The sequence below is a fragment of the Ranitomeya imitator genome, chromosome 4, assembly GCF_032444005.1.
Source record: "Ranitomeya imitator isolate aRanImi1 chromosome 4, aRanImi1.pri, whole genome shotgun sequence".
In the NCBI taxonomy this organism is placed as follows: domain Eukaryota; kingdom Metazoa; phylum Chordata; class Amphibia; order Anura; family Dendrobatidae; genus Ranitomeya; species Ranitomeya imitator.
In genome coordinates this window covers 432,607,936-432,631,697 of record NC_091285.1, presented here as the reverse complement: position 1 = coordinate 432,631,697, position 23,762 = coordinate 432,607,936, and the positions used below count along the sequence as shown (strand labels likewise).

The following is a 23,762-nucleotide window of genomic DNA, read 5'->3' as shown; positions in this document are numbered from 1 at the left end:
GCCCGATCTGCTGCAAAAGGCGACTTTCACATCAGCGATTCTTGCCAAAGTCACTGCTGATAGTGTCATACTCCCCAAAGGGGGAGGCAGCACTAAAGGTGCCTAGGGCAGCAGAAACTCTAAATACTGCCCTTTGTAGAGTAACAATATTGTATCTTACAGTGATAAGGATCTTTAGAAGGCTGTAGATCTGGGGAGTTATTCTGACAGAATATAGGCTGAACTGGATGGACAAATGTCTTTTTTCGGCCTTGCTAACTATGTTACTACTAGATGGGGGCCCGATTCTAACGCATCAGGTATTCTAGAATATGCATGTCCACGTAGCATATTACACAGCCCACGTAGTATATTGCCCAGCCACGTAGTATATTGCCCAACCACGTAGTATATTGCCCAGGCACGTAGAATATTGCCCAGTCATGTAGTATATTGCCCAGCCACGTAGTATATTGCCCAGCCACGTAGTATATTGCCCAGTGACATAGTATACAGCACAGAGCCACGTAGTATACAGCACAGACACGTAGTATATTGCCCAGCCACGTAGTATATTGCCCAGTTACGTAGTATATTGCCCAGTGACGTAGTATATTGCCCAGTGACGTAGTATACAGCACAGAGCCACGTAGTATATTGCCCAGCCATGTAGTATATTGCCCAGTTATGCAGTATATTGCCCAGTTACGTAGTATATTGCCCAGTGACATAGGATACAGCACAGAGCCACATAGTATATTGCCCAGCCACGTAGTATATTGCCCAGTTACGTAGTATATTGCCCAGTGACGTAGTATACAGCACAGAGCCACGTAGTATATTGCACAGCGATGTAGTATACAGCACAGAGCCACGTAGTATATTGCACAGCGATGTAGTATACAGCACAGAGCCACGTAGTATATTGCCCAGCCACGTATGTCACAGGTTAAAAAATAAAAAATAAACATATACTTACCTTCCGAGGGAGCCCTTGTAGTCATGTCGACCTGTGTGCGGTGCACTCGGCAGCTTCCGGTCCCAGGGTTGGTAGCGCAGGACTCGTGATGACGTCGCAGTCACATAACCGTGACGTCATGGCAGGTCCTTCTCGCGCAGGCGCGCAGGACCTGTGATGAGGTCGCGGTCACATGACCGTGACGTCATGGCAGGTCCTTGTCGCATACCATCCTTGCCATCGGAACCTGCCGCTTGCATGGACCTGTCACCGAAGCGTCGCGAGGAGCGGGAAAGGTGCCGGAATGTGAGTATATGATGATTTTTTATTTTTTAAATTATTTTTAACATTACATTTTTTTACTATTGATGCCGCATAGGCCGCATCAATAGTAAAAAAGTTGGTCACACAGGGTTAATAGCAGCGTTAATGGAGTGCGTTACACCGCGGCATAAAGCGGTCCATTAACGCTGCCATTAACCCTGTGTGAGCGCTGACTGGAGGAGAGTACAGAGCGGGCACTGACTGCGGGGAGGAAGGAGCGGCCATGTTGCCGCCGTACTGCGCCAGTCGCTGATTGGTCGTGGCAATGGTCATGGGCATTTTGCCTTGACCAATCTGCGACTTGAATTCAATTACAGACAGAGACCACGACCAATGAATATCCGTGACAGACAGAAGGATAGACAGAAAGACGGAAGTGACCCTTAGACAATGATATAGTAGATGTTACTTTACTATGCCTTATTCTATAGCACAACAATAAAGCAACAATACCATATTACAAATAAAGGACAAAAGATACTTAGAATGTTGCAATTGGATCGCCCAAAGGGGGCCGTGGGGTACTTGGCACCGGGTCCTGCAGTTCACAGGGGGATGTCACGGTGGCTGACCCGGTCCGTGGCCCTGGGACATCCGTGTTAAAGGGAAAGGTCTTTAAAGGGGAAATGTTCGTGACGCCACCTGTGGTATTCGGTCAGGGTGACCGACGCTGCTTTAAGGGGTCCGCTGGGGTGATGTTATGGCAGCTAGATGGTATACCTTCCCACAGGTGAAGTATGTCCCCAGGGCTTCCATGTGTGTAGATGATGGTATGGTGAGAGGTGCAGAGAAGAACGAGGACACAAGGTTGCAGTCTCTTTACCTTTACTGAAGACTTCAGCATCCACAGTCCAGGGCACCAGATCACAGGTCAGGCAGAGTCCGGCTGGTTTGGAGGCAAGTCCAGAGTCCCCTTGTCCAGGTGGAAATCAGTAGCCTTCCTCTAGCGCCGTGGTGTTGTAGTTCCTTACTGCCTAAGGCTTCACATAAGGTCCTCACAAATGTAATGTTTCTCTCTCTGTTCTCCGTATAGGATAGGACATAACCGTATGACTGGTGGCTTGAGGCAGTTTATAGGGACTCTATCATTCCCCAGCCTCCAAAGGTTGCCACCGTGCCTCCTGGTTGTAGGGCGGACAGGTAACGTGAAATTAGCTGTCCTGGTGCAAGGACTCTTAGCTGGTCTCTGGAGCAAGGCATAAAGGTCGTTGCTCCCTCGGTGTTCCAGCTACCGGGCTTCTGCGCCTCAGAAGGAGGCAGCCTGTGTAGGACTGGTCCCCTTCTGGTATCCACTCCATTGCTAAGACTTCCTTCACGCTCGCTGCAATACAATTCTGTCTTCTGTGTGTCTTTCTTTGAGCTGCAGCTCTGAGGGCATGCACAGCTCCGTGTCCTTCTTCCTTCGTTCTCTGACAGGATCCCACCCCTATCAGGGACTAACTAACTGAGCTGAGCTCAGCCAGCAACTAACTAACTTTCCCTACAGGTGACCAGTTTTACCTATGTGGGGAGTGACCTAATAAATAGGAGCAAGAGCTCTCCCTGGTGGCCTGGAGTGTGAAATGTGTTGCATGTTTGTGATACCTGGATGCAGTTATCCTTCTTTGCCTCCAAATGTAACATCACTCTCCCTGAGAGGAAAGCAATACCACCAATCATTCAGAATAAATGGTCCAATATCACCGGCTTCACCTGATAAGATATTCCTAAAACTGCTGTAGAATACCAATGGAGGGGCAAAGCTGGGATATAGTTGAGTATGTTGGAGTACCAAATGATGTCTATGTAGGTAAAAAAGACTTAAAATCAGTAATGTTAAAGCCTGGAACTTTAAAAGAATTGTAAAAAATACACAATATGGCGAAAGGTATCGGGACACCTATACACTATTTTCTAATATACTTCCATTAAAAATTCCCTACCGTTCCCTAACTACTATTTTATTTTCTATTTCTTATGTGATGACAGTTCGTTTGAGTATCCAAGAATGCACTGGGAATTTCAAACAAAGCGCCATTAGAGCAAGAGGCAGGGGCTGCTGTCATTTCTGCAGCCCCTGCCCCCTCCCTGAAATGAAGCGTCATCAGTGACGATCATTTCAGGGACTGTGCTCGTCCCTTCTGTGTCCCTCCTTCTGAGCTGTGCACTCTGCGATCTGCACAGTGACAGTGTCCGCTCTGTTGTCCGCTCAGATCAGTAATACTTAGCCAGCAACAGAGCGGTGTCAGAATGCCCAGCATGCGGGAGACCGGTGACGTCACTTGCAAGGGCGTCTCTAGTCTCCTGCATGCCCGGTATTCTGACACCGCTCTGTTGCCGGCTGATTATCCCTGATCAGAGCTATTGACAGTGTCCACTCAGAGGGAGCTTTGTTTGAGTTTCCCAGCAGCACTGGAATTGTTAAACGAAGAATCATCACACAGGAAATAGGAAAAAACATAGAATAGCTGTTAGATTGTATAGTTAGGGAACAGTATGGATGTAAGAGGGTGAACTGTAGTCCCACTGAGAGGGCACTAGGACCCTGTGGTTTTTGCCTGTTGCAGCAGAGGACAGACCTCCCAGAGACAATGTGTGCTGCGGGGTGGGGTCTAGTGTCTCGAGTGTAAAGTGAAAGTAGGAAGTGAGAGCTGAGAGAGAAAAGGCGGGAAGAAAAGGAGAAGCTGCTGTGAGATCTTAAAAAGAGACTGTGTGGATTTACTGCAAGTGTTTTTGGAGGAAAAGAAGCTTTTGAGAGACTATTTGTTGCTAACGTTCCCCTGGAGAAGAGCTAACCTTTTGTTTAACTCTGTGAGAGACTTGTGTTGCTAACGTTTCCTGGAGAGGAGCTAACCCTTTATCTAAGAAAAGACGGAGACTTTGCTAAGAACCCAGTACGAATTTGGAAGTCTGTGGATTCCCTGTGCATTGAGTGGAGGAACAAGTCTGGACAGACTGCTGATACAGAGATGGACGGATTGTCGTGGAACCATTCCTAGGAGCTACAGAAGCAGAGACTACATCGTGAGACCACTAACTAAGTCCCCGGCGTTTGGGCTCGGCATCGGCCGACAAGACAAGAGGAGCTTGCTGTAACTTATTGGCGCTGAAGATATGAACTGGCTACAGCCTCTGCGGATTCCTGCCTGAGAGGAAATCCATCTCAGGATACGGTACCATAGTTATAGATACCCGGGTATCTCTGCTCAGAGTGTTAAATTGTTACTTTAGAGGTGTATCTTATATTAGAGTTGTGTAAGTTATACTCAATGTGCCATTCCAGGGGCTCCCTTAATAACACTACATTCAATTTACACTTGTTCCTGTTTTTAGTTGCCTGTTAGGTAAATTTCTTACTAGTCTGTTGTAGTACACAGTTCTCAGGAGACCTTGGAGTGGCACAGTGATTTCCGCTGCTGCTGAATTAGTGTATCTTTGGGGTGCATCTGCCTTAATATTCTCCATATTACCTTGATTAATTTGCCTTTGAGTAAATACCGTTGGAGATTTCTGCCTTGGTATTGGTTTGTGACTCACTGGATCTTATTCGGACCTCTGGTCATTACATTTTTGGCGTAGTCGGCAGGATCCAGTGTTTGTCATGGATGAGGGCGAGGGTGGAAATGACCCCGCTGTATCCGCATCCTCCTCGGGGGTTGGGGTTCCCCTGGCAGCCGCTGCGACTCCGGGAGGGTATGTGCCTGTAGGAGCTTTACTTCAGCACATGCCGAAATACGATGGGCGCAATATGGCGTTGCAAGATTGGGCTGAGAGAATCCGGAGTATTCTGCGCATGTGTAATTTGACCCCCGCGTTACGCGCTGAGCTGGCATTAAATGCACTGGAGGGTGATATTAGGCGTATGGTGATGGTGCGCCCAAAATCAGAGAGGGATACATTAGAAAAGATTTTGGAACTGTTAGAGGGGAGTTTGGGGGGCCGAGCGCGTGTGGCCCAGCTTCGGTCCCTATTCTTTAATCGTCCCCAGAGAGAGTGTGAGTCCCTGATGCAGTACTCTAATATTTTACAAGAGATGTTGAATGAGATGCAGCGACTAGACCCGGGGGCCATGGGGGCGTTCCGGGAGGTAGACCGCTTGCTCCGGGACCAATTCATCACTGGTTTAGCCCATAGACTTCTCCGGGACAAGCTGTTGGAAATGGCCCGGGTTGCACCAGAGTTATCTTTCTGGCAGATTTACCGAGCTGCAGTGGAAAGGGAAGAGAAATCAGCCTATGTTCCCGAGGGGTCAGTGAACAGTGCCCAGCTGGAGGAAGGTGTGTCATCAGGGTCGGGGGGAGAGGGGCTTGTAAGCGTGGTACAAGCTTTGCGTGCTGAGGTGAAGGAGTTGAAGCTGAAATTGTCTCAACTGACAGTTGATCCCGCCTCTACCCCCTCACGGGAACCTCCTGCCCCACCCCCTGGAACGGTGACCCCGCAAATGGCCAGGTCGTCCTATCAGAATGAGTCAAGCCCTCGCCCACGAGGAACAATCACCTGCTGGAAGTGTGGCCGCCAGGGACACATCTCGCGTTACTGCCGGGCGCTTACAGCCCCAGAAACCCCGTCGCCGGCTTTAAACTTCCGGCCGCTGCCATGAGAGGGCAAGCAGCAGCGGCCCCACCCACACAAAGCCCTCGACGGAATGAACAAGATTTGTTTGCATGTAGTCCAGTGATAGAAGCAGAGTTTGAAGGGCGGAAGATGAGGTGCTTGGTTGACACGGGATCCGAATGTACTATAATGCCTCTAGAAGTATATGAGAGATACTTCAGTCGACTAGTGATTCCAGAGGATGGCCGAGTGATACGACTGACCGCCGCAAATAATGGTCAATTGTCAGTCAAAGGGATCGTGTGGATGCAACTAAAAATGTTTGGTCAAGAGCTGGGGCAGAAAGGGGTAGTACTGGTGGATAACCCCCCTAGAAGAGGGATGGAAGTGACGCTCGGAATGAACGTGCTGCGAGATTTGAATCACCAGATGTATGCCAGTGAAGGACCCCGATACTGGGCCCGTGCGACAAAACACCGACCCACACAGAGAATTCTACACCGTCTAGTGCTGAGTTGCGACTTGCTGAAAAGTGCGGTCCCAGGTGGCCGGGTGGGCCGGGTCCGAGTGACTTCGAGGGCCCCGATCCTGCTGGGACCCAGACAAGAGGAACTCTTAATGCTGCCTGTGGGAGCTGCACAGAGATTGAATGGGCTTGAAGTGCTACTTGAGCCCGCCCGAGAGGGTTCCTCATTTGCCAAGGTACATGTGGCCCGGTCTTTGGCGATTGTGAAGAATGGACGAGTGCCGGTCCGATGCATCAATGTTTTAGATGAAGCTGTTGCAATTCCCGCTGGGACTATACTGGCTGAACTGTTCGTGCCGGCAGAGAAGGTGCCGGAAAATGCAGGGTTCGAATTGCGACCAGACCAACAGTCATCCTGGACATTCGCGGTCGAGGTAGGCCGGACTGAACCTCCTACGGAGGAATGGAATGTTCATGTGATCATGGAGCAGATGGGAGTGGATCGGGAGAAGCTGACCCCCGTGCAGTTGGAGCAGTTGGAGAGAGTTTTGTGGGAACATCAAGAGACATTTTCCCGACATGGAGAGGACTTCGGGTGTACCCAGACGATTGAGCATGAGATTCCAACGGGGGATACTCCACCTATTAGAGAAAGATATCGTCAAATTCCTCCGGCGCTCTATCAAGAGGTGAAGAGCATGGTGGCCAGTATGCTGGACAACCAAGTGATCCGAGAGAGCCGGAGTCCCTGGGCGGCCCCTGTAGTCTTGGTCCGCAAGAAGGATGGGACACTCCGATTTTGTGTGGACTATCGGAAATTGAATGCCCACACCGTACGGGACGCATATCCTTTACCCCGTATTGAAGAATCCCTGTCGGCCCTGGGTCGGGCCAAGTATTTCTCAACGTTGGATTTGGCAAGCGGGTACTGGCAGGTCCCAATGGCTGAAAAAGATCGGGCCAAGACGGCGTTTGTCTTGCCAATGGGGCTCTTTGAGTTCAACCGGATGCCCTTTGGCCTCGCTACCGCCCCAGGAACCTTCCAACGCCTGATGGAACATTGCTTGGGCGATCTAAATTTTGAATCAGTCCTGATATATCTAGACGACATTGTGGTGTTCGGAACCTCATTTGAAGATCATCTGGAGAAGCTGCGTCAAGTTCTCCGGCGGCTCAAGAGCTACGGCCTGAAAATAAAGCCAAAAAAATGTCAACTGTTACGAAACCAGATTGAATATTTGGGGCATCTGGTGACCCCGGACAAGGTACTACCTTTAGCCAGTAAGATTAAGGCGGTACAAGAGTGGCCACCTCCTTGTGACCTGCGAGAAGTGCGGGCCTTCCTGGGCCTAGCAGGATACTATCGGCGGTTTGTGCCTAAATTCTCACAAGTGGTGAGTCCCTTGAATGAACTTTTGAGAGGGACAGCGCTGGGTCCTCGAAATCGCCCCATTCCATGGGGGCCCCTACAGAAAAAGGCATTTGATGGAGTGAAAACCGCCCTAACGAGTGCCCCATTGCTGGCCTACGCCCGGTTTGACACCCCTTTTTTGTTGTATACCGATGGTAGTCTTCATGGGTTGGGGGCAGTACTAGCACAGGTGCAGGACGGCCGAGAACGAGTGATTTCTTATGGCAGCAGATCTTTAAGAGACTCCGAGCGAAATCCGGCTAACTACAGCTCATTCCGGCTGGAATTGCTGGCCCTGGTGTGGGCAATGACAGAACGCTTCGCCGAGTATCTAACAGGGGCTGAGGTGCTAGTCATGACAGATAACAACCCGCTAGCTCACTTAGAGAATGCAAAACTGGGGGCGTTGGAGCAGCGGTGGGTCGCCAGACTGGCCAAGTTCAATTACCGCATTAAATTTCGCTCTGGTCGAGAGAACCGCAATGCAGATGCATTGTCAAGGGTGCCCCTTGGGTCATCCGGGGAAGATGTTGACGAACAACTTGAGGATACTGAAACTCCAGCTTTGGGGCAGATACCTATCTTCCAAAGTGTGGTACACTCAAGTGGGGTGGCCACCGGGATGCCCTGTGTCCTGGGTAAAACACCCTCAGATTGGACAAGAGTCCAGGATGAGTGTCCGGACATTGCACTTGTGCGCCGTTGGGTACAAAACAAGGCCTGGCCCAGTGCAGAGGACAAGGCTCAGTTGTCCATGGAAGGAATGAAACTCCTTCGACAATGGGATAAATTGTGTGTGGAGCAAGGTCTTTTGTATCGTAAGGTGTACCTGCCATCGGAGCTGCAGCATCGGTACCAACTGATAATTCCTGTGGGGATGGGGCCAGTGGTCGCTCGTGAGGCGCATGAGAAGGGGGCCCATTTTGGAAGTGAAAAGACACTTCAGTGGTTGCAGCGAGTCCTCTACTGCCCTGAGTTGGGAGGGATGGTGGCCGACGCGTGTCGGCAGTGCCGAATTTGTGGGTCAACAAAAGCCCTGAGCAGCGGGCTCCCACACAGTCTATTAAGACTTCAGCTCCACTGGAGCTACTCATGATTGACTACGTGTTGATAGGGTACTCTACGTCAGGGTACTCCTATTGCCTGGTGATGACAGATCACTTTACCAAGTATGCTGTAGCGGTGCCGACAAGAGATCAGACGGCCAAGTCGGCGGCTGAGGCAGTGTGCCGACATTTCTTCCAAGTGTTCGGGTGTCCGCAGAGAATACATTCAGATCAAGGGGCCTGCTTTCAGGGGACGCTGATGAAAGAGTTGCACCAGCTCTATGGTATCGAGCAGTCGAGAACAACGCCTTACCACCCTCAGGGTAACGGGGCGTGTGAGCGTTTTAATCGGACCCTGTTGCAAATGTTGAGGTCCTTAGAGAGTCAGCAACAGACATGCTGGCCTGAGTATCTCCCCGAATTGATGTGGGCTTACAATAACAGGGTGCACAGTACTACTGGTTACTCACCACACATGTTGATGTTTGGTAGACCTGGCCGAGACATTGAGGATTTGAACATGCCAGATCCCTCCTCCGCCCCCCTTCGGACTGCATCCGAGTGGGTACGAGAGCATCGTCGGCGGTTGAGGGTGGTGCATCAGGTGGTGGGCGACCGCCTTCGACAGGTGGTCCATAAGGACACGCGACCTGTACAAACAGAGCTGTTCTCTCCGGGGGACAGAGTGTTGGTGAGGACAAAACGACGGTCAGGAAAGCTGAGTGACCGATGGGAGGCGATACGGTATCTGATAAAAAAACAGGTGAACCCTGAGATTCCAGTGTACGAGGTCGAACCGGTGGGGACAGGGGGGCCAACCCGTAATTTGCATCGTAACATGTTACAACGGTGCTGGTTTGAAGATTCGGCGCCTACCCCCCTAGAGCCAGAGGCCATGTTCCAAGGGGCGGAAGCTCTGAATGATCTTGAGTTTGATGGTGTGCTTACTCCTGCGCCTGCTTATTTGCCCCCTGTGACCGATCTGGCCTCGGGTGATTAGAATGTTGGGGATATGGAGGATGTTGTTGAGGAGAGTGCATCAGGTCAACTGCTTGGTCCTGACGCTGTATCACAGGACATCGAGCAGCAGGAGGAGACAACTCCACTTACGCCCACTAACACGACCACGGAAGAGACTCTAGCTCCCTCTAAGGTCGCACCTGTTGATGTAGGACTCAGGAGAACTACACGATCTACGGCAGGAATACCGCCTCAGCGATATGCTCGATGAATTTGAGTGGGAAGGTATGTCGAGGACGCCAACCTCTAGTGGGGTGGCATGTAAGAGGGTGAACTGTAGTCCCACTGAGAGGGCACTAGGACCCTGTGGTTTTTGCCTGTTGCAGCAGAGGACAGACCTTCCAGAGACAATGTGTGCTGCGGGGTGGGGTCTAGTGTCTCGAGTGTAAAGTGAAAGTAGGAAGTGAGAGCTGAGAGAGAAAAGGCGGGAAGAAAAGGAGAAGCTGCTGTGAGATCTTAAAAAGAGACTGTGTGGATTTACTGCAAGTGTTTTTGGAGGAAAAGAAGCTTTTGAGAGACTTTTTGTTGCTAACGTTCCCCTGGAGAAGAGCTAACCTTTTGTTTAACTCTGTGAGAGACTTGTGTTGCTAACGTTTCCTGGAGAGGAGCTAACCCTTTATCTAAGAAAAGACGGAGACTTTGCTAAGAACCCAGTACGAATTTGGAAGTCTGTGGATTCCCTGTGCATTGAGTGGAGGAACAAGTCTGGACAGACTGCTGATACAGAGACAGACGGATTGTCGTGGAACCATTCCTAGGAGCTACAGAAGCAGAGACTACATCGTGAGACCACTAACTAAGTCCCCGGCGTTTGGGCTCGGCATCGGCCGACAAGACAAGAGGAGCTTGCTGTAACTTATTGGCGCTGAAGATATGAACTGGCTACAGCCTCTGCGGATTCCTGCCTGAGAGGAAATCCATCTCAGGATACGGTACCATAGTTATAGATACCCGGGTATCTCTGCTCAGAGTGTTAAATTGTTACTTTAGAGGTGTATCTTATATTAGAGTTGTGTAAGTTATACTCAATGTGCCATTCCAGGGGCTCCCTTAATAACACTACATTCAATTTACACTTGTTCCTGTTTTTAGTTGCCTGTTAGGTAAATTTCTTACTAGTCTGTTGTAGTACACAGTTCTCAGGAGACCTTTGAGTGGCACAGTGATTTCAGCTGCTGCTGAATTAGTGTATCTTTGGGGTGCATCTGCCTTAATATTCTCCATATTACCTTGATTAATTTGCCTTTGAGTAAATACCGTTGGAGATTTCTGCCTTGGTCTTGGTTTGTGACTCACTGGATCTTATTCGGACCTCTGGTCATTACATGGAATTCATAGACTTTAAAATGGAGATTGTGTCCACTTCGCAGCTTTCTCTTTTCTGGGAAGACTTTTTACTACATTTTGGCCTGTGTATGTGGAATTTTTTGCCCAATAAGAGGTCAGGCACAAATGTTGGACATGAGCTGGCTCACAGTCTCCATTTTAGTTAATTCTATAGGTGTTCGATGTGGTTGAGATCAGGGCCCTGGACTCCAGCCATATGAAGACTGATGATTAAATACTGCACAGAATATGTTTACATCATTCCAGAGCCCAGTGGTGGCGTACTTTACAACACTCAATCAGGTGCTTGGCATTGTGCTTGGCAATGTAAGGCTTTTATGACATTCTTTGGCCATGGACAGTGTAACACCCCAGTGGCATTGCTCTCCTCACGGGGAGAGTGATGTCACGCTTGGAATCGAGGAAGGATCTCTTTTATCAGGTAATCACAAGCATGCAACATGTTCATACTTCAGGCCAGAAAGGGGAGCTCTGATCCAGCTTTTGGGTGGCTCCAATATATATATTCTGGTCTGGAGGGAAAGTTGAGTTCAGTTAGTGAGTGCCAGACAGCAGACTGGAGCAGTCTGAGGCAGAGAGGGAAGAGAGGAGCCGTGCAGCGACGAGAGGTGCTGCAGCTCCTGGTAAGAGAGAAGAGAAAGCAAAACAGATTGTAGAGAGCGTGTAGGGAAACTAAAGCGCAGGAGATTGAAGACCTGGGGGATAGCTGCGACTGAACTATCTCCCTACTGAGCGCAGACACCGGTAGCCGGAAGACCGGGGTTGTGAAGGACTCCATGTTTTACAGCAGAAATCGGCAGGACAGCTGGATTACAAGTCACCTGCCCACGCTTACACCTGAAGACACAGTCGCACAGAGAGCCCGAGTGGTGATAGAAATCCTGTAAAAAGGCTCGAGCCACTTGTCATACGGGTTAGTGTTACCTGCAAGGAGGACAGAGAGAAAGCGTGAGGATCTTGTGTGAAAGTCTATAAAGGGACGGATGATTGACCTCGTGGAGACCAAAACATCCAACACCGCGGAGACACCATCACGTGTTTCTCAACGCAGTGATCCAGAACACTGCCCCCAAATATGCAAATGCATGTAGAGGAGCTGCGGAGACACCATCACGTGTTTCTCAACGCAGGCAGTGAATAGCCAGGCCTTTCCCCGGGAAGGAACAACCAAGGGAAGGGCAGCATCCAATAAAGGAAAACATCCAATAAAGGAAAACCACCTATGCCAAGCATGGCATCCATCCACAGACAGCTGTTTCGGGGTTTTTGCCAGTTTCCTACTCCACACTGATGAGGGGCAAAAACCCCGAAACAGCTGTCTGTGGATGGATACCATGCTTGGCATAGGTGGTTTTCCTTTATTGGATGTTTTCCTTTATTGGATGCTGCCCTTCCCTTGGTTGTTCCTTCCCGGGGAAAAGCCTGGCTATTCACTGCCTGCGTTGAGAAACACGTGATGGTGTCTCCGCAGCTCCTCTACAGGATCTTGTGTGAGGCCTAAGGCAGCAAGGGACTACACCACAGCGCTGGAGGGAAGGCTTCTAACCCCACCTGGTAAGGGGGACTCCAAACTCACTTCCAAGTCGGCCGGGCCATTGTTGAATGTACTTGGAGATGTCAATTTGTCTTTTAATCCTTTTGGAGTAAAAGTCATTTTTTTTACCTGGACATACAGCTGGAGGATTTAACTATTGATTTCACAAAGTGCCTAGGCTGCAGGAGTGGCTTCCGCCCGTGCCAGTGATCAGTGTTTTCAGCAGGGGTGAGCGGCTTTTCCTCCACTATCACTGGATTTTATACACTTTTGAGAATGGAACTGAATAAAAAAACTTGAATGATTAAGAGGTGTATCTCAATATTTTTCTCTATACAGTGTGTGTCATGGAAATGATCTCCATTAGTTACTTTTTACATCCAAGTCTGAATCCTCGCAAATGACCTCTACCACTAGGGGGTGCTGTGCTTGCACTGTCAATTGGAGGATTTAGACACAGTCTGTTTTACATTATTCTGACTGGGACTTGTTGTCCCTTCCAGACATAGTGTCTATGTCTTGCTGCTGATTATCTGTTATAATTTGTAAATTGTGAGCCCTCGCGGGCAGGGTCCTCTCTCCTCCTGTACCAGTTGTGACTTGAATAATATTGGTCCTAGTGCTGTCTGTTTTTTCACGGACAGCACGAAGTTCAAAAATATGGCAGTGTGAAGTAAGCCTAAGGCCACGTTCATACGTTCAGTATTTTACATCAGTATTTATAAGCCAAAACCAGGAGTGGGTGCATGTAAATACAGAAGTGGTGCATATGTTTCTATTATACTTTTCCTCTGACTGACCCACTCCTGGGTTTGGCTTATAAATACTGATGTACAATACTGACCAAATACTGAAAATGTGAATGTGGCCTTATAGTGTTACCATAACCCGGGCCGTTCATATCAGTGTGGGCGTGCGGCCGATATTACTAGTTCGCTTCATCACCCTTGAAGTGCCTGAATACCTCAAATTTGTTTATTGCATATAGTAGCATAAGAACTTATTTCTCAATATATTATATACTCTGCTTATTTTTCAGGCAGCCAGTATCCGATATGCTGGAAATCAGATTGCATACTTGCTGTGGGGTAGGTAAAAAAATATCCTCTTATTGTCGATTATAGAGCGTATAAGTTACTAAGCAATTTTCTAGTGGCGCGCCATCTACAGTATTGCAATATTTCACGTCTCTTCTTTGTGTTTCTATAGGATACTTTCTACTGCACATCATGTTCTTCATGATAAGTCTGATAATAACATTTTGGATTATAGTCCCAATCAAAGAAGGAAAAGGAATGTTGATTCTTCAGATCTTTGGTTATACAGTGTAAGAATAATGTAGACATTTTACATTAATTCTTCATAGTGAAGTCAAATAATATGAGAGAATATTGATATTATGTTATCAGCTTACATTTCTAACTAAGTGTGACACCTCTCAGGAGCAGGATTCCTATCAAGTTAATTTTGTCATATAGTACAGTGCTTTGAAAAAGTATTCATTCCCCATGACGTTTTCCACATTTTTTCACTTTACACCAACAAACTTAAATGTATTTTATTGGGATGTTTTGTGATATGACAACACAAGTAACAAGTATTTGTGAAGTGTAGAGAATATGATTCATGTTTTTCTAAATATTTAAGAAATAGAAATCTGAAAATTGTGACTTACAATACATTTATGCATATTGAAGTAGTTGTCTGGCTTCATAAATTCTCTTACTCCAATAAAATCTTCTGCGCTAGATTTCTCATGACGGCCACATTTCTACAAAAAAGAAAAGGATCATGACACTGGTATTGGCGAAGTCTCACGGGGTAACCACCTACAGGATCCCCCCCTTGTCACCAACCCTCCCGAATATAAACATCTAAAAATAAAACCCAGGACACCAAATTCTTTTGGAATAATTATGGCCGCAGCAGCCTTTATTTAAAACAACAAACAGAAAAAACATTCAATAATAAAATAATATTAAATGCTGGGAGGAGTCCTTGAAGCTTCCAAAATCCGGTGATTAACAAATATATATATAAAGTGAACATAAATCAGCCCCGCAATTTTACTCCCAGCCGTTACCCACTGGCTCGGGAGCACCATAACTACAAGGGTTCCAATGTTCACTCAAACATCCTGGGGATCCGACAACCTTGTCAACTTCCCCACCCCATTTCACCAGATCCAAAACATATTAAATGCCAAAAAGGAGGAAACCATATGCCCATGGATCCCTGTACCAATTTCCAACCAACTTCAAGGACTCCCCCAACCTCCAAAGCCACCATGACCCATGAAAGTAGGAAAAAACTCCTTTAGAAAAAAACATAATATAAGGGCGGCTGGGCGGGACGGATCGTGACCATTGGAGAGTGGGAAGGGCAAACCCCTCCCCAATCCCTGCCATATAACCGGCCCCCACCAACCCCCACCCTTCATAAATAACCCCTACCTCCCCCAACCATTGTCATGCCGCCCTCCGCCAACGCCAGGGGGGAGGGCGGCTTTGCTCAGGCCTTTACTTTTTTAATGGGGAACTAGCAAATATACAGCTATACTACTACTACTTCAATATGTAAAAAGGTGCTGTTGACAGGTTCCCTTTGATACCTTCTCAAAATAGAATGGTGTCCATCAAAAACACTCCTCAGGGCATATATATTCAATATGTACAAAAATTATCAAATGATCACAAGTTAAAAGCCTCCAAACCCTTTAACTTTTCCTGTCACTGGACTCATTAATCCGGTTAAGATGGCAGCAGTTCAGTATTTTTTTTTTTTTTCTTTGCACCACTACCGTGTGTGTGTCACTGATCATCAACCATGCTCAATTTCTGGCCAGAACTTTTCTTTTTTCCTATTAGTTTTTGATGTTTCCTCTCACACCACTTTGGTGTGTGTGTCATGCTACTTATCAGCAGGTACGGACTGGGGCTGAAATTCTGCCCTGGCATTTAAAATCACACAGGCCCATGGTGTCCCAGTCCCAAAGCACTAGATGGGATATATTCCTAATATTACCCCGGATGGAGGAAAGCAAGATTTACTACAAGACCAATATTTCTAATGATACCAGGGGCCTGCTGGGGTAAGTGTCTGAGTCAGCGACTTTGTGCTCTGTCAAAACGTTTAACAGTATGGTTGTCTTGAGAACATTGATTCTGTTAATAACATAGCAAATAAGACAGCCCACAACCAGACAGGCCCTTCTGGCATTTGCCAGAATTGCCAGATGGCCAGTTCGGTGCTGCTTATCAGTATCGCTACTTATCAGTAACTGCGTTCAATTTTTCTCTCAAATTTTTTGATTTTGTCAAATAAGAACTTTGGTGGACTCGATCTCTCTTGTTTATAATACTATGCGGAAAGCTAAAGTGTGGTACAAGAAGCTGATACAGGAAAGAAATATATCTTGGTACCGTGTTAGCCAGTAGATACTAAGGAACTTGCCCCTCAGACCATGTGGGGTCATCACAACAGTGACCCTAATCACAGGACAATAAAACAATCCTTATCTAAGAATTGGACCAACATTTATGGACATAACTGTTTATCACCCATGGTTCTGCTTCATGTCATCTGTCTTATCCATGGTTTTTCCCTTTTTTTTTTCTATGCCATGTTGTGCATAAATATGTGATTCTTCAGAATTAGTTTTAGTCTTTGCCTGATGAAGAGACCTGTGTAGTCTCGAAAGCTTGCAATTTGTTACCATCTTTTCAGTTAGCCATTAAAAGTTATCAACCACTGAGGACTCTCAATTCTAAATATTTTTGTACAAGAAGCTGGTCGTGCACATCTTACAGATGGAAATGTATAATGCTTACATTCTATCACGATGTGCAGACCAGACAGACACATTCCTCCAGTGTCAGGAGGTAGTGATCAAAGCGTTAATATTTGGAAGTCAGGAAGGTGAAGAGCCCAGTACTTCTGGAATTGAAAGCGCCCGTATTGTACCAGGGTAACATTTCCCAGATATGATCCATCAAACTGCAAGGAGAGGAAAGTTGCAAAAAAATTGCAAAGTATGTAACAAACAAGGAAGGGCTCTTGACCTGAAAAACCTGGACTGTGCATAAAGACTCTTTTAAAGTTTAAAACACATCCATGAATAACTAAATGTATTTCTGATTTACTGAGGCTTAAAGGGTAAGATTTCTCCTTGTGGAGATTGACATACCAGCTCTGGCTTGTCAAGGTAAGGAGGCTTATTTGCCATGCAATGCTCCTCTGGGAAATGTAATATGCAAATTGCCTCTTCAGAGGAAAAGAGGACTTGAACTCTATAGCCCCACCCTTTAATGAGTCTTGCAATATGACTTAAGGTAAAAGCCAAATCAGTATCTCAATTCGCAGACACGGTGTTTCGGGCTGTAGGCCCTCGTCAGTGCGAAGCATGAGAACTTAGTTAGCTAGGTGAGAGGCATTGCACAGCGAATAAGCCTCCTTACCTTGACAAGCCAGAGCTGGTATATCACTCTCCACAAGGAGAAACCTTACCCCTTAGACCTCAGTCCAGAGCCTCTAAACTAGCCAAATCAGTTCTCGTGCACTGACGTGGGCCAACAGCCCGAAACACCATGTCTGCAAATTGAGATACTGATTTGGCTCTTATCCTAAGTCATATTGCAAGACTCGTTAAACGGTTGAGTGTGACTTGTAGGATTACTACTTACAACAGGTGGCGCTATAGAGTTCAAGTCCTCTTTTTCTCTGAAGAGGCAATTTGCATATTTCTGATTTACTCTAATTTATTGCACTACTTGATGTACTCTGCACAATTTACATATGTCAATCATGATGTTACCTACACAGCTCACATATGCCAACCTGATGTACCCTACACAATTTACTTATGCCACCAAATTATAAATTTACATACCAGGAAAACCCTCAATAAAACTGTATCTCTATTTTTGATTTTTTTTTAACCCCTTAACCCCTTTACCCCCAAGGGTGGTTTGCACGTTAATGACCAGGCCAATTTTTACAATTCTGACCACTGTCCCTTTATGAGGTTATAACTCCGAAACGCTTCAACGGATCTTAGCGATTCTGAGATTGTTTTCTTGTAACATATTGTACTTCATGATAGTGCTAAAATTTCTTCGATATAACTTGCGTTTATTTGTGAAAAAAATGGAAATTTGGCGAAAATTTTGAAAATTTCACAATTTTCCAACTTTGAATTTTTATTCTGTTAAACCAGAGAGTTATGTGACACAATATAGTTAATAAATAACATTTCCCACATGTCTACTTTACATCAGCACAATTTTTGAAACAAACTTTTTTTTTCAAGGAAGTTATAAGGGTTAAAATTTGACCAGCAATTTCTCATTTTTACAACCAAATTTACAAAACCATTTTTTTTAGGGACCACCTCACATTTGAAGTCATTTTGAAGTGTCTATATGGCAGAAAATACCCAAAAGCGACACCATTCTAAAAACTGCACCCCTCAAGGTGCTCAAAACCACATTCAAGAAGTTTATTAACCCTTCAGGTGATTCACAGCAGCAGAAGCAACATGGAAGGAAAAAATTAACATTTTACTTTTTAGTCACAAAAATGATCTTTCAGCAATAATCTTTTTAATTTCCCAAGGGTAAAAAGAGAAAATGGACCTCAAAAGTTGTTGTCCAATTTATCCTGAGTACGCTGATACCCCACATGTGAGGGGGAACCACTTTTTGGGCGCATGGCAGGGCTCAGAAGGAAAGGAGCGCCGTTTGACTTTTTCAAGCTAAATTTGGCTGGAATTGAGATCGGACGCCATGTCGCGTTTGGCGACCCCCTGATGTGCCTAAACAGTGGAAACCCCCCACAAGTGACCCTATTTTGGAAACTAGACCCCCTAAGGAACTTATCTAGATGTGTCATGAGCACTTTTATCCCCCAAGTGCTTCACGAAAGTTTATAACGCCCGGGCGTGAAAAAAAAAATTCCTATTTTTTCCACAAACATGATCGTTTAGTCCCCAATTTTTTATTTTCTCAAGGGTAAAAGGAGAAATTGGACCCCAAAAGTTGTTGTCCAATTTGTCCTGAGTACGCTGATACCCCATATGTGGGGGGGACCACTGTTTGGGCGCATGGCAGGGCTCAGAAGGAAAGGAGCGCCGTTTGACTTTTTCAAGCTAAATTTGGCTGGAATTGAGATCGGACGCCATGTCGCGTTTGGCGACCCCCTGATGTGCCTAAACAGTGGAAACCACCCACAAATGACCCCATTTTGGAAACTAGACCCCCTAAGGAACTTATCTAGATGTGTCATGAGCACTTTTATCCCCCAAGTTATTCACGAAAGCTTATAACGCCCGGGCGTGAAAAAAAAAATTCCTATTTTTTCCACAAACATGATCGTTTAGTCCCCAATTTTTTATTTTCTCAAGGGTAAAAGGTGAAATTGGACCCCAAAAGTTGTTGTCCAATTTGTCCTGAGTACGCTGATACCCCATATGTGGGGGGGGACCACTGTTTGGGCGCATGGCAGGGCTCAGAAGGAAAGGAGCGCCGTTTGACTTTTTCAAGCTAAATTTGGCTGGAATTGAGATCGGACGCCATGTCGCGTTTGGCGACCCCCTGATGTGCCTAAACAGTGGAAACCCCCCACAAATGACCCCATTTTGGAAACTAGACCCCCTAAGGAACTTATCTAGATGTGTCATGAGCACTTTTATCCCCCAAGTGCTTCACGAAAGTTTATAACGCCCAGGCGTGAAAAAAAAAAATCCTATTTTTTCCACAAACAGGATCGTTTAGTCCCCAATTTTTTATTTTCTCAAGGGTAAAAGGAGAAATTGGACCCCAAAAGTTGTTGTCCAATTTGTCCTGAGTACGCTGATACCCCATATTTGGGGGGAACCACTGTTTGGGCGCATGGCAGGGCTCAGAAGGAAAGGAGCGCCGTTTGACTTTTTCAAGCTAACTTTGGCTGGAATTGAGATCGGACGCCATGTCGCGTTTGGAGAGCCCATGATGTGCCTAAACAGTGGAAACCCCCCACAAGTGACCCCATTTTGGAAACTAGACCCTCTAAGGAACTTATCTAGTTGTGTGGTGAGAATTTTGAACCCCCACGTGCTTCACTAAAGTATATAATGCCCAGGCGTGAAAATAAAAAATCCTATTTTTTCTTACAAAAATGATATTTTAGTCCCCAATTTTTAATTTTCCCAAGGGTACCAGGAGAAATTGGACCCCAAAAGTTGTTGTCCAATTTGTCCTGAGTACGCTGATACCCCATATGTGGGGAGGAACTACTGTTTGGGCACACGTTGGGGCTCGAAAGGGAAGTAGTGACGTTTTGGAATGCAGACTTTGATGGAATGTTCTGCTGGCATCATGTTCCATTTGCAGAGCCCCTGATGTGACTAAACAGTAGAAACCCCCCACAAGTGACCCCATTTTGGAAACTGTACCCCCTAAGGAACTTATCTAGTTGTGTGGTGAGAATTTTGAACCCCCACGTGCTTCACTAAAGTTTATAATGCCCAGGCGTGAAAATAAAAAATCCTATTTTTTCCCACAAAAATGATATTTTAGTCCCCAATTTTTAATTTTCCCAAGGGTACCAGGAGAAATTGGACCCCAAAAGTTGTTGTCCAATTTGTCCTGAGTACGCTGATACCCCATATGTGGGGAGGAACTACTGTTTGGGCACACGTTGGGGCTCGAAAGGGAAGTAGTGACGTTTTGGAATGCAGACTTTGATGGAATGTTCTGCTGGCATCATGTTCCATTTGCAGAGCCCCTGATGTGACTAAACAGTAGAAACCCCCCACAAGTGACCCCATTTTGGAAACTGTACCCCCTAAGGAACTTATCTAGGTGTTTGGTGAGAAATTTGAACACCCACGTGCTTCACTAAAGTTTATAATGCCCAGGCGTGAAAATAAAAAATCCTATTTTTTCCCACAAAAATGATATTTTAGTCCCCAATTTTTAATTTTCCCAAAGGTAACAGGAGAAATTGGACATCAAAAGTTGTTGTCCAAATTGTCCTGATTACGCTGGTACGCCATATGTGGGAAAAAACTGTTTAGGCACACGTTGGGGCTCGAAAGGGAAGTTGTGACGTTTTGGAATGCAGAAATTGTCTGCGGTCGTCATGTTCCGTTTGCAGAGCCCCTGATGTGCCTAAACAGTAAAAAAAAAACACAAGTGACATCATTTTGGAACCTAGACCCCCCCCAAGGAACTTATCTAGATGTGCCCCCTTTTTGGAACTAATGTACGCTTTCTTGTAAAGTAAATTAGTAGTGCATGGAGGTGTGGTACAATCTGAAGCAATCCTTCATACACAGGCCAGGTTTTTCGGGGCAGGTGTCGCATTGATAAATGGTGTCCTTGCGTATTCCCCTTTTGTAACACACTCGGCACCTTTTTTGCGGCTTACCTTTTCTGCCGGTTGGCGGGACCACCCCCGGAAAATGCTGGCCTGGTACGATACGAGCACCTTCAGTTCCGGAAGTACTGGGGCCCTCTCCTTCCGGAGTACCAAATATCAGGGCCTTAACCACTACCTCCTGGAACTGAAGGTACGACGTATCGGTGTGGCGTGCACATCGTAACAGCAGGAAAGCGTTGAGCATTGCCATTTGTACGATGTGGACGGCCAACTTTTTGTACCACACCTTGGCCTTTCTCAAAGCACTGTATGGTTGGAGGAGTTGATCAGAGAGATCAACCCCCCCCATGCTTTTGTTGTAGCCCAGTACACAGTCCGGTTTGCAGACCTGTGTAGAGGTACCCCGTACAGTGCTGAGGGCTCTGCCATCACCATGTATGGTGGTCAAGAGAAGGACATCCCTCTTGTCCTTGTACTTGACCACCAGCAGGTGGTCGCTACATTGGGCCTTGCTCTCACCTTTTCTGAGCATCTGCCGAAGTAGCGTCTTTGGGAGGCCTCTCTGATTTTTGCGCACAGTACCGCAGGCTGCGGTACCTCGCGCAGAGAGGGATTTGTAGAGTGGGATGCTGGTATAAAAGTTATCAGTATAGAGGTGATAACCTTTATCCAGCAGTGGGTGCACCAAATCCCACACGATCTTCCCACTCACTCCCAGGACAGGAGGACACTCAGGGGGTTCAATCCTGCTGTCCTTCCCTTCATACACTCTAAACCTGTGGATGTACCCTGAGGCACTCTCACACAGCTTGTAGAGTTTGATTCCGTACCTGGCCCTTTTGTTGGGCAGGTATTGACGGAATCCGAGCCGCCCCTTAAAATGGACCAAGGACTCATCCACGCAGATGTCCCTTTTGGGCACGTACACTTCAGAAAACTTTTTGTTGAAGTGTTCGATGACCGGCCGAACTTTGAACAGACGGTCAAAGTTGGGGTCATCTCGTGCGGGACACTGTGCATTATCGGAATAATGCAGGAATTTATGGATGGCCTCAAAACGTCTCCGAACCATGGCCATTCGGAATACTGGAGTGTTATATAAAACATCTACACTCCAATATTGCCGCATTTCTGGCTTCTTCACGATCCCCATGTGGAGGACCAGGCCCCAAAACTGCATCATTTCAACTGCGTCTACAGGAGACCAGTTGGAAAATGATGTACCGGGGTTTTGCTCCAAAAATTGACGAGCATACAAATTAGTTTGCTCCACCATGAGGTTAATAAAATCCTCAGAGAAAAAGACTTTGAAAAAGTCTGTTTCTGTGAGGCCCGTGGTGTCAAACTTGATTCCTGATTCTGCCACAAAATCAGGAATCAGTGGCTCGTAATTTTCGGGGGGCGAGGTCCATGTGGGTTCCGCAGTGGGGAGCGCTGGTTCAGGAGTGGTGGGGGCTGCCTCATCTTCTGTCCTGGGGCGTCTGCGTGGTGGTTCCGCAGGACCCGAGGAGGAAGAGGAGGAGGAGGAGGAAGAGGATGAAGAATCAGAAAAGTGAAGAAAAGTGGGATCCTCTCCCTCGCTATCAGTGTCGGAGGCAAGGAAAGCATATGCCTCCTCCAATGAATAGCGCTGTTGGGACGAACGGGACGAGCGGGACATTTTTGTGTGAATATGGTGATTGGGTGCACTTTATTGATAACTGTATGTGTATGTGTGGGGGGATAGTGATTTGTGCAAACTTATCTGAAAAGAAAATGCTAAAAGGAGAAGAAAAACCTGTAAAAAAAAAAAAAAAGGCAGGCACAAACTCTGATAAGAGAACTGCGTCACTTATCAAAGTTTGGCGGCTGTGGGATGTGTGTACGGAGGTTGCGCAAAAAGGCTGAAGGGAAAAAAGCGAGCGCGAGAGTTGATCGGTGAACTGCGTCACCAATCAACGCTCGGCGGCTGTTAAATGGGCGCGCGGAAGGAGGTGCAAAGGGGGGTAAAAAGAGGGGGAAGGGAGATGGGGGTGGAAGTGGGGATTGGGCAGGGATCAGTGATCAAAACGTACGGTTGTAGTCAGGTGGCGCAAAAGGGGGGTGAAAAAAAAAAAAAGGAAAACGGCAGGCACAAACTCTGATAAGTGAACTGCGTCACTTATCAAACTTTGGCGGCTGCGGAATGTGTGTACGGAGTTGGCGCAACGGGGGTGAGGGAAACAAAGCGAGCGCGAGCGTTGATCGGTGAACTACGTCACCAATCAACGTTCGGCGGCTGTTAAATGGGCGCACGGAAGGAGGTGCAAAGGGGGGTAAAAAGAGGGGGAAGGGAGATGGGGGTGGAAGTGGGGATTGGGCAGGGATCAGTGATCAAAACGTACGGTTGTAGTCAGGTGGCGCAAAAGGGGGGTGAAAAAAAAAAAAAAGGAAAACGGCAGGCACAAACTCTGATAAGTGAACTGCGTCACTTATCAAACTTTGGCGGCTGCGGAATGTGTGTACGGAGTTGGCGCAACGGGGGTGAGGGAAAAAAAGCGAGCGCGAGCGTTGATCGGTGAACTGCGTCACCAATCAACGTTCGGCGGCTGTTAAATGGGCGCACGGAAGGAGGTGCAAAGGGGGGTAAAAAGAGGGGGAAGGGAGATGGGGGTGGAAGTGGGGATTGGGCAGGGATCAGTGATCAAAACGTACGGTTGTAGTCAGGTGGCGCAAAAGGGGGGTGAAAAAAAAAAAAAGGAAAACGGCAGGCACAAACTCTGATAAGTGAACTGCGTCACTTATCAAACTTTGGCGGCTGCGGAATG

General features: G+C 46.9%; 1 protein-coding gene across 3 annotated transcripts in view; it reads left to right on the top strand.

Moving 5' to 3' along the window:
• The window catches only part of LOC138676356 (stimulated by retinoic acid gene 6 protein-like), a 128,465-nt gene that overhangs the window by 91,158 nt on the left and 13,545 nt on the right, over positions 1 to 23,762 (top strand). For all 3 annotated transcript variants that reach the window (XM_069765560.1, XM_069765559.1, XM_069765558.1), the window contains exons 13-14: positions 13,658 to 13,706; positions 13,828 to 13,945. In XM_069765560.1, coding sequence (XP_069621661.1) covers positions 13,658 to 13,706; positions 13,828 to 13,945 — 167 coding nt within the window. The remainder of the gene's footprint in view (positions 1 to 13,657; positions 13,707 to 13,827; positions 13,946 to 23,762) is intronic.